This window comes from Sinohyriopsis cumingii, chromosome 5 (assembly GCF_028554795.1).
Source record: "Sinohyriopsis cumingii isolate HCF-2022 chromosome 5, ASM2855479v2, whole genome shotgun sequence".
In the NCBI taxonomy this organism is placed as follows: domain Eukaryota; kingdom Metazoa; phylum Mollusca; class Bivalvia; order Unionida; family Unionidae; genus Sinohyriopsis; species Sinohyriopsis cumingii.
In genome coordinates this window covers 53,486,162-53,497,786 of record NC_142965.1, presented here as the reverse complement: position 1 = coordinate 53,497,786, position 11,625 = coordinate 53,486,162, and the positions used below count along the sequence as shown (strand labels likewise).

Below are 11,625 nucleotides of genomic sequence, written 5' to 3'. Positions count from 1 at the left end.
GTATATACAGATCATTCATTTCCAGATACACAATTTAGTCCATGTAAATTTACTGGTTATCAAGATAACCAATTCCTCAATCAAAGAGAAGAACAGTGTCTCCAGGTAGGCATATCATAGGCTATCCATGTAGACTAGTATCCAGATGGGTCATACAGAAAAAAAGCACAGTTGGATTCCAATTTTTGTCTGTATTTATAGGCTATCCATGTAGACTAGTATCCAGATGGGTCATACAGAACAGAAAAGCACACCTGGATTCAAAGTTTTGTCTGTATTTACAGGCTATCCATGTAGACTAGTATCCAGATGGGTCATACAGAACAAAAAAGCACACCTGGATTCAAATTTTTGTCTGTATCTATAGGCTATCCATGTAGACTAGTATCCAGATGGGTTATACAGAACAAAAAAGCACACCTGGATTCAAATTTTTGTCTGTATTTATAGGCTATCCATGTAGACTAGTATCCAGATGGGTCATACAGAACAAAAAAGCACACCTGGATTCAAATTTTTGTCTGTATTTATAGGCTATCCATGTAGACTAGTATACAGATGGGTGAAACAGAATAAAAAAGCACACCTGGATTCAAATTTTTGTCTGTATTTATAGGCTATCCATGTAGACTAGTATCCAGATGGGTCATAATGAACAAAAAAAGCACACCTGGATTCAAATTTTTGTATGTATCTATAGGCTATCCATATGGACTAGTATCCAGATGGGTCAAACAGAACAAAAAAGCACACCTGGATTCAAATTTTTGTCTGTATTTATAGGCTATCCATGTAGACTAGTATCCAGATGGGTCATACAGAACAAAAAAGCACACCTGGATTCAAATTTTTGTCTGTATCTATAGGCTATCCATGTAGACTAGTATCCAGATGGGTCATACAGAACAAAAAAGCACACCTGGATTCAAATTTTTGTCTGTATCTATAGGCTATCCATGTAGACTAGTATACAGATGGGTCATACAGAACAGAAAAGCACACCTGGATTCAAAGTTTTGTCTGTATTTATAGGCTATCCATGTAGACTAGTATCCAGATGGGTCATACAGAACAGAAAAGCACACCTGGATTCAAATTTTTGTCTGTATCTATAGGCTATCCATGTAGACTAGTATCCAGATGGGTCATACAGAACAAAAAAGCACACCTGGATTCAAATTTTTGTCTGTATCTATAGGCTATCCATATAGACTAGTATATAGATGGGTCATACAGAACAAAGAAGCACACTTGGATTAAAATTTTTGTCTGTATTTATAGGCTATCCATGTAGACTAGTATCCAGATGGGTCATACAGAACAAAAAAGCACACCTGGATTCAAATTTTTGTCTGTATTTATAGGCTATCCATGTAGACTAGTATACAGATGGGTCATACAGAACAGAAAAGCACACCTGGATTCAAAGTTTTGTCTGTATTTACAGGCTATCCATGTAGACTAGTATCCAGATGGGTCATACAGAACAAAAAAGCACACCTGGATTCAAATTTTTGTCTGTATCTATAGGCTATCCATGTAGACTAGTATCCAGATGGGTTATACAGAACAAAAAAGCACACCTGGATTCAAATTTTTGTCTGTATTTATAGGCTAATCATGTAGACTAGTATCCAGATGGGTCATTCAGAACAAAAAAGCACACCTGGATTCAAATTTTTTGCCTGTATCTATAGGCTATCCATATGGACTAGTATCCAGATGGGTCAAACAGAACAAAGAAGCACACTTGGATTAAAATTTTTGTCTGTATCTATAGGCTATCCATGTAGACTGGTATACAGATGGGTCATACAGAACAAAAAGGCATCCCCAGGTTCACGATATTTATCAGTATAACTTCACTGGCATTCCAAATAAGCAAATACCCAGACTGATCATAATGAACCATGTCCCCGTGTTCTGTATATATGTACTGCTTATCCAAATAAGCAATTAACTAGACCAATTTTACCAAACAAGATTGTCCCCAGATTCCCAATTTATCCTTTATAAATGTACTGATTTCCACATTGTTCATACTGAACAACAGTGTCCCTAGATTCACAATTTATTCTGTATATATGTATTTGGTATCCACATAACCATTTTTCCACATTGTTCATACTGAACAGCAGTGTCCCCAGATTTGCTATTTATTGTCCATAAATGTACAGGTTATTCATGTGACCAATTACATGTACCTAGATTGATCACACTGAACAATAGAGTCTGCCTAGATTCACAATTTTGTCTGGTCTATACATTTTTATTGGTCATCTGTGTAATCTGTTACCCACATGTAACATATAGAACAAGAGTGTCCCAGATAGATAATAAATGAAAAATGGCCTGTCCAGGCATACACAATTTTGTCTGCATACATTTACTTTTTGTCTAGTTAACCAGTTATCTACATCCACAAAACAACCGTGTTCCAGACTGATCACACAGAACAATGGCTTCTCCCTGGATACACAATTTTGCCTGCATTAATTTACTGGTTATCCAGATAATTAACCAGTTCAATCATAAAGAACAACAGTGCCACCAGATACACAACTTTATGATTTACTGGCTACCCATATATTCAATTACCTACACAGAATCCATGTCTTTTACACATCCAGATATTGTGAAATCTTAATGGACAAGGATCAGCAATAATGCTTAGGATGGCTCATGTGTTCAGGATTACATTAATAATGTGTTCGGGATGACTAATGTGTTCAGGATAAATGTAATGTGTTCAGGATGTCTTTGACCAATATGTTCAGGATTACTTTAATAATGTGTTTTGGATGACTGTGTTCATGATAAATGTGTTGTGTATGTTATACTGTATTCAGGATCACACATGTTCAAGATGACTAATGTGTTCAGTTTGGATGATGCATTAAGGATGACTGTTGTGACACATTAAGGATGACTGTTGTAACACATGCAGGATGACTGCTGTAACACATGCAGGATGGCTGATGTAATGCATTCAGGATGACTGTTGTAATGCATTAAGGATGGCTGTTGTAACACATGCAGGATGGCTGTTGTAATGCATTAAGGATGGCTGTTGTAACGCATGCAGGATGGCTGTTGTAACACATGCAGGATGGCTGTTGTAACACATGCAGGATGGCTGATGTAATGCATTCAGGATGACTGTTGTAACGCATGCAGGATGGCTGTTGAAATGCATTCAGGATGACTTCTTTAATGCATTATGGATGGATGTTGTAACACATTCAGGATGGCTGTTGTAATGCATTCAAGATGGCTGTTGTAATGCATTAAGGATGACTGTTGTAATGCATTCAGCATAGCTATTATAATGCATTCAGAATGACTGTTTTAATGCATTCAGAATGACTGTTGTAATGCATTCAGCATAGCTATTATAAAACATTCAGAATGACTGTTTTAATGCATTCAATATGACTGTTGTAATGCATTCAGGGGGACTGTCATAATGCATGTAGGATAGCTGTTGTAATGAATTCAGTATGACTGTTGTAATGCATTCAGTATGGCTGTTGTAATGCATTCATGATGGCTGTTGTAATGCATTCATGATAGCTGTTGTAATGAATTCAGTATGACTGTTGTAATGCATTCAGCATGGCTGTTGTAAGGCATTCAGTATGGCTGTTGTAATGCATTCAGTATGGCTGTTGTAATGCATTCAGGATGGCAGAAGCAATGCATTCAGTATGGCTGTTGTAATGCATTCAGGATGACTGTTTTATTGCATTCAAGATGACTGTTGTAATGCATTCAGGAGGACTGTCATAATGCATTATGGGTAGCTGTTGTAATGAATTCAGTACAACTGTTGTAATGCATTCAGTATGGCTTTTGTAATGCACACAGCATAGCTGTTGTAATGCATTCAGGATGGCAGATGCAATGCATTCAGAATGACTATTGTAATGTATTCAGAATGACTACTGTAATGTATTCAGAATGACTGTTGTAATGCATTCAGTATGGCTGTTGTAATGCATTCAGCATAGCTGTTGTAATGCATCCAGGATGGCAGGTGCAATGCATTCAGAATGACTATTGTAATGCATTCAGGATGACTGTTTTAATGCATTCAAGATGATTGTTGTAATGCATTCAGTATGGCTGTTGTGATGCATTCAGGATAACTTTTGTAACGCATTCAGGATGACTGTTGTAATGCATTCAGGATGACTTTTGTAATGCATTCAGGATGATGTTTGTAATGCATTCAGTATGGCTGTTGTAATGCATTCAGGACGACTTGTAATGCATTCAGCATAGCTATTATAATGCATTCAGGATGGCAGGTGCAATGCATTCAGAATGACTATTGTAATGCATTCAGAACGACTATTTAATGCATACAAGATGACTGTTGTAATGCATTCAGGATGGCTGTTGTAATGCATTCAGGATGACTTGTAATGCATTCAGCATAGCTGTTGTAATGCATTCAGGATGACTTGTAATGCATTCAGCATAGCTATTATAATGCATTCAGGATGGCAGGTGCAATGCATTCAGAATGACTATTGTAATGCATTCAGGATGACTGTTTTAATGCATACAAGATGACTTGTAATGCATTCAGGATGGCTGTTGTAATGCATTCAAGATGACTGTTGTAATGCATTCAAGATGACTGTTGTAAAGCATTCAGTATAACTGTTATAATTCATTCAAGATGACTTGTAATGCATTCAGTATGGCTGTTATAATTCATTCAAGATGACTGTTGCAAGGCATTCAGGATGACTGTTATAATGCATTCAGGATGACTGTTGTAATGCAGTCAGTATGGCTGTTATAATTCATTCAAGATGACTGTTGTTAAGGCATTCAGGATGGCTGATGTAAACCATTCAGGATGACTGTAATAATGTGCTCAGGATGACTTATATTTTGTTCTGGATGATTGCTATGTGTTCAGGCTGACCAATAATATGTTCAAGATAACTCATAATATATTCATGATGTCTGTTATAAAGTGTTCCAGATAAATGTAATATGTTCATAATGATTATTACCAAAGTAACTCATGTGCTTCATCTTCCCCCCAAAAAATACAGGAATCATATACAGCATGTATTTAGACTTCAAGCTCCACAAGCATGTAAGCTGTAAGATTTTTATTTCCAAATGACACATAACAAAAGGTATAAAAACTTTGCAAGTCGACAAGAAAACGTGTAAACAGAGAAAAATTACTAATGAATAGAAAGATAAAAAGAAAAAAAACCCAACTACAGTATTTGCAAAGGTGGAAAGTAAACACAAACAGAATTAGAAGTGCAAATGTCATCAGGAAACTCACTATCTAAAGGTAGGATTTGAACCCATAACTCTGTGTGTGTCAATGAACATGCTATTAACCAAAAGATAATAATTCCTGTCTACATTAGTTGCCTTTTAACCCATTTGGAAGTGTGCATATTCTACATTCCTTAACCCACACGGGAATACAATAATGAAAAGAAAAATAATTTGTAGTGATGAGAGAAAATATATTTGAAAACCAAGAACTGCCCCCCCCCCAGTCTTCTGAAAGAACCTATCTACTGTCAACATACCTGTCTATGTATCCATAGTGTTTCCACTAGGTTTGCTAATTCTTAGCAAAATTCAGGCTGTTAATTTCCTTAAGCTGTTATAACCCCTGCAAGCTATTAATGGGATATTCCACAATGATTTTCATCTTATTCAAGGTCTTGCTTTAAACTTTCCCTTCATGGTCGCACTGAATTACAGTTTTGGTTCCGATCATTTTTCCATCAGAATCAAAGCTCCCATTCTAAGTTCCCACTCATTACAATAATGGTACTAACAACAGCTTTTATTCAAAGGGCATCCTTTTTTATTTCATTGTTAAATAAAAACAAAGAATTTATGGACCAGATATTGAATAGCTCCTTTCCCACCAGTGGTATGTCTATAAAGTCTGATGATAATGATAGCATAAGTTTTGGCAAAACAAAACTGATACCCATATAATTCACTGTATTCAAGATTTCACTCAGGATTTGTCCTTCCTGTAATCTTTGTATTTAGCGTATCACTGAAACGAGTACATACAGTAATTTCCAGTCAAAGTCCTTTTCTGATGGCCAACTGTATTTACTACATAACATGCACCCAACTAAACATTGCTGAAATGCAGATGCATTTTATCTTGGCAGGTCTGGTTCTCTAACCTTATTCAGACACTCAAAATAAGACACGATAGAACTGGCCCTAATCTACTAACACAATATGTTATGACAGAACTGGGTCCAGACTATTCACATTTTGGTGTAAATTGAACAGCTGTAAATAGTTATCATAACACAAATTCGAAAATAACACACACTTCGATTTAACTATTAAGTTCCCTCAAAATCACTATGTGATGGCAGATCTGGGTCTACTGTTCATAGTTTGGTATATATCATATAGGAACTAATGTTATCCAAGTTCTCTAAGATATCATTTACTGGACATGTTGCCTCACATTTCACTAAAAATACTTTCACTTTATTACAAAGTCTCCCTTCATAATTTCAGCACATGGATCTCTGAAGGATCCTTAATTCTAAAGCCTGTACACTTATCCAGGAAGTGATGAAATATTGGGCAAATTATGCAAATGAATCTTCCTGGGTATAGGTCATCCCACTGGAAATATGGAGCAGGGTCATCATTGTCGAGGTAGAACATAACTAATGTTTCTCCACCTCGTCTGTCCTGAATAATAATAATAATAATAATATAATAATAATAAATGCATATCTACATGTCACAATGAATATCATGTTTGTAGATGTATGCAGCAATCACATTTATTCAACATATTTCATACCATATGCCTCATTTATAAGGAACAACAGACACAAGATTATTAAGGCAATTAATATAAATACTGTGTGTAACTGGTGATGTCATTGGCTAAAATGCCATCAATTAATATAAATGCTGTATGTAACAGGTAATGTCACTGGCTAAAAATGCCATCATGTGATCACCATATAAATACTGTATGTAACAGGTAATGTCACTGGCTAAAAATGCCATCATGTGATCACCATATAAATACTGTATGTAACAGTTAATGTCACTGGCTAAAAATGCCATCATGTGATCACCATATAAATACTGTATGTAACAGGTAATTTCACTGGCTAAAAATGCCATCATGTGATCACCATATAAATACTGTATGTAACAGGTAATGTCACTGGCTAAAAATGCCATCATGTGATCACCATATAAATACTGTATGTAACTGGTGATGTCATTGGCTAAAAATGCCATCATGTGATCACCATATAAATACTGTATGTAACAGTAATGTCACTGGCTAAAATGCCATCATGAGATTGCCATCAGCTGTTATCATTCCTGAATAAACTGTTCTGATGAAAAACTTTATGAGGCTCAAAACAGTCAAACAACATTACCAACCAAACAACATTACCAACCAAACAACATTACCAACCAAAATGAAGTCAAAGAAAATGCCATTGTAGTCTGTGATATAAAATTCATCTTTTTGTACATATTTTAAGAGTATACAGTTAAAGATTTAATTATGTAAGCTCATCTTCAGTCAATAAGAGATCAGATATGAATTGATTGTAGAGACATGTCAAATATTTCTTTGTTGATCAGGATGCCAGAAAAGTTTTTTGAAAGTCAAGTGCATTCAATGCAGACTCTGAAGTCTTAAAATATTATGTGTAACAGATTTTGAAATCTTAAAATATTACCTGTCACTGACTTTGAAGTCTTAAGCTATTACCTGTCACAGACTTTGAAGTCTTAAAATATTACTTGTCTACAAAGAAATAATTCTTAGCTAACATTTGTATGATGTGTTCTATAATTTCTATGTGGGAATGTGTGTGTGTGTGAGAGAGAGAGAGACGGAGAAAAAGAGAGAGAAAGATGATGGGAGTGATATGGGGGTGACTTTTTGAAATAGGCTGGCTATCAAACTATAAAACACTCTTCATTGACATATATATCATTAAGTTTGAAAACAACCAGACAAGACTGATCTTTATTCCAGCATATTTAGTTATTTAGACAATTATTCTGATGTGGATAAAGACCAACCATTTTCAAGTAGACAGAACCATTCATTGCTAAAAGCTACAGTCAGTCAAGATGAACAGAGAGTACCTGGAGTACCTAATCCTACCAAAAATCTCGCACATCTTTTTTCTGTAAAGTTGCTGTATAGTTTTTGGTTATTATTTATTCCATTTATCGCAACCCTTGCAATGCTAGAAAGTTTTCAGTTCTTGCTTATTCCATTTATCACAAACCTTGCAATGCTAGAAAGTTTTCAATTCTTATATATTCCTTTTATCACAACCCTTGCAATGCTAGATATTTTCTATTCTTATCTAATCCATTTATCGCAACCCTTGCAATGCTAGATATTTTCTATTCTTATCTAATCCATTTATCGCAACCCTTGCAAGGCTAGATAGTTTTTGATTCTTATCTATTCCATTTATCGCAACTCTTGCATTGCTAGATAGTTTGTCTATTCCATTTATCGTAACCCTTCCAATGCTAGAATGTTTTGATTCTTATGAATTCCATTTATTGTAACCATTGCAATGCTATAGTTTTGTAGCAAAATAACCCGCAGGGCTGAATTGTTTGAGAAAAGAAATGAAATTGCAGTATATTTTTTAATTGCCTGTATTTTAAGTAGGTTTGGCATTCTGCCTTTCCTATATTTAATTTCAAAATATGCTGAATTGGGGCTTGACTGGGGTGCTGTCTGTTTTTGTCCATCTTGCATGTACATCAGACTCGTATTCAACATTGTTTCGGGGTTCAAAATCCCTCACTAGTATTCGCAGTAACACTGTTCAAGCTCAAATAATCCGATATGCTTAAAAACTGTACAAATCACCGTCATCATTGCTAGCATCGGCCAGTATTTCCCAAATAAAATCATCATCTAAAGATGAAACATGTTGGGAGTTAGACATTTTGGGTTTTCTAGGAGGCCTGTACTTTAAACATGCATTTGTAAAACTTCCTTGATGAATGCAATGATAAAACTATAATAATAATAATAATAATAATAATAATGCTTTATTTATAGAGGGTGACTCATTAGTCAAGGACTATTCTCCCTTGAGGCCCTCTTAAGGAGAGTATAACAATGCACATTATATGAAGATGGCAATAATTACTGTTTATTTTAACATGTTTAGTATTAAAATACTAAATTCCATTATCTGTTAGAAACACATACATGCTCATGATATCTTTTCTTAAATATTCTAATATTTTCAGCAGATTTTACATGTAGTGGAAGCTTATTCCACAGAACTGTACCAGAGTATTGAAAACTCTTTTTAAATTGCTCTGTTCTTGGTTTTGGTATTAGAATGTTTCCATGTGATATTGATCTCAACTGGTATTGTGCTGAAAGAGGCCTGAATAAGTCTTGAAGATACTCTGGTGCAGTTCCATGTAGACATTTATATAAAAGAACTGCCTTGTGAAAATCTATCCTGTCATATATTGTGAACCATTTGAGTTCTGTAAATAATGCTTTTGAGGGATGATCAACAGGTGCATCTAAAATTACACGTGCTGCTCGTTTCTGAAGTTTATAAATCCTGTCAAGCTCAGATTTGGCACAGTTTCCCCATACATTAGAACAATAATCCATTGTTGGAAGAATATATGACTTGTAGTATAGATTGCGAGTTTCCATAGGTAAATATTTCTTGATTCTGCTGAGAAGGGCAATTTTGGATGACAGTGTTTTACAAAGCTTATCAATATGGTCATTCCATAACAAATTATTATCTACAGACACACCTACAAGCCTTTCATGTTTGACATTTTCTAATGGATGATTATTTATTGCAAGAGACAGTTTTGGGTTCCCTGACTTGTGTAGCTTTTGTGATGTCCCCAAAATCATACATTTTGTTTTACCTTCATTAATTACCATCCTATTTTGTTGTGCCCAGTTTTGGACTCTGATAAGGTCTGAGTTTAATTTCATTTGGATAACTTCAGTATCAGAACTAGATGTATACAAAGTTGCATCATCTGCAAACAAATCTGTGTTTGTGGATTCATTATTTAATGGTAGATCATTGATATAGATAAGGAAGAGGAGAGGGCCCAAAACTGAGCCTTGAGGGACTCCTGAATGAATAGTGCGAGTTTGAGAGCTAATATTGCCAATGCTTACTTGTTGAGACCTTTGGTTTAGGTATGATCTAAACCAGTTTAAAGAAGGATTGTCAAATCTGTAACAGTTCAACTTTTGCAGCAGAATTTCATGATCAACAAGATCAAAGGCTTTCTTGAAGTCAAGGAAAACAATCCCAGTCATATGTCCATTATCCATTTCCTTCAGCCAAAGATCAATTAATTTGGTAAGTTCTGTTTGGCACGAGTGGTACTTTCTAAATCCTGATTGCGCTTTATGAAATAGAGAGTATGTTTCAAAAAATTTATAGACCTGAATGGCTACATGCTTTTCAAATAGCTTTGACAATACAGGTAGAATTGATATTGGTCTGTAATTTCCTGGATCCTCCTTTTCTCCTTTCTTAAAGATAGGTGTAACCTTTGCACTTTTCAATGTTTCTGGAAAATTACCACTCATTATACTTAAATTTATGATATGCGTTAGTGACTTTGTTATTACTGGTGCAGCAATTTTAAGAATTCGTGGACCAATACCATCCAATCCAGAGGATTTATTAATATTAACCTTAATTAGCATATCAAAAACATCACCTTCACTAACATTAGCTATTGAAAAATAATTTTCATCAGGAATTTTAGCTTTTATAAAAAATAGAAGAGCATCAAGTTCAATTGGGATATTAGTCTGGTTCTGATGCTTATGAAGAAATTGTTGAACATTTCCACAATGTCTTGTACAGATGTTGCTATATCATCATTTTGCTTAAGTCTAGGGGGAAGGCAACTGTTCTTGCGTGGGTTCAGCTCTTTTAGATGCTTCCACAATGTTTTGGTACTCTTACTTTCATTAATAGCCTGTTTATAGTAGTTCTCTTTTGCCTTATCTATCAGGTACTTAGTTTTATTTCTCCACTTTCTATAGCTTTTCATGTCTTTTTTCTTGTGGAAATTATCTCTTAGGTGCCTAGCCTCATTGATCTCAGGGGTAATCCACTTGGGTGTAATTTGGTGTTTAACCCTTTTTGTTTTAATTGGGGCATGCTTGTCTAAGGCTGCATTGAACATCTGATACCATTTGTCCAAGGCAGTGTTGACATCAGCTATAGTGCAGACTGATTGGAAAGGTTTGCAAACTAAATCATTTAAGAACATTTCCTCATCAAACTGTTTGAAGTCCCTGTATTGAATTTCAATGTGTTGGCCATTTTTAGATGATTTCGGAACATGTCTAGTTATACAGACTGGGTAGTGGTCACTCAGTGCATACACTGGTACCTTAATTTCACTTACGTTTTCAGGTTTATTAGTATAGACATGATCAATGATAGTAGCACTTTTATCCGTTACTCTAGTTGGGGTGTTAATTAATTGAGTAAAGTTGTAAGTTTCAAAGCTACTTATCCATGTTAATGGTGGAGGTTTCATATAGTCAATGTTAAAATCACCTAA

The 11,625-nt window shown here is 35.1% G+C and overlaps 1 protein-coding gene across 4 annotated transcripts in view; it reads right to left on the bottom strand.

Moving 5' to 3' along the window:
* Positions 1-5,117: 5,117 nt before the first annotated feature.
* Positions 5,118-11,625, bottom strand: part of LOC149799182 (uncharacterized) — a 51,065-nt gene continuing 44,557 nt past the window's right edge. For all 4 annotated transcript variants that reach the window (XM_089958405.1, XM_089958402.1, XM_089958403.1 and 1 more), the window contains exon 5: positions 5,118-6,723. In XM_089958405.1, coding sequence (XP_089814531.1) covers positions 6,532-6,723 — 192 coding nt within the window. In that variant the 3' untranslated portion in view covers positions 5,118-6,531. The remainder of the gene's footprint in view (positions 6,724-11,625) is intronic.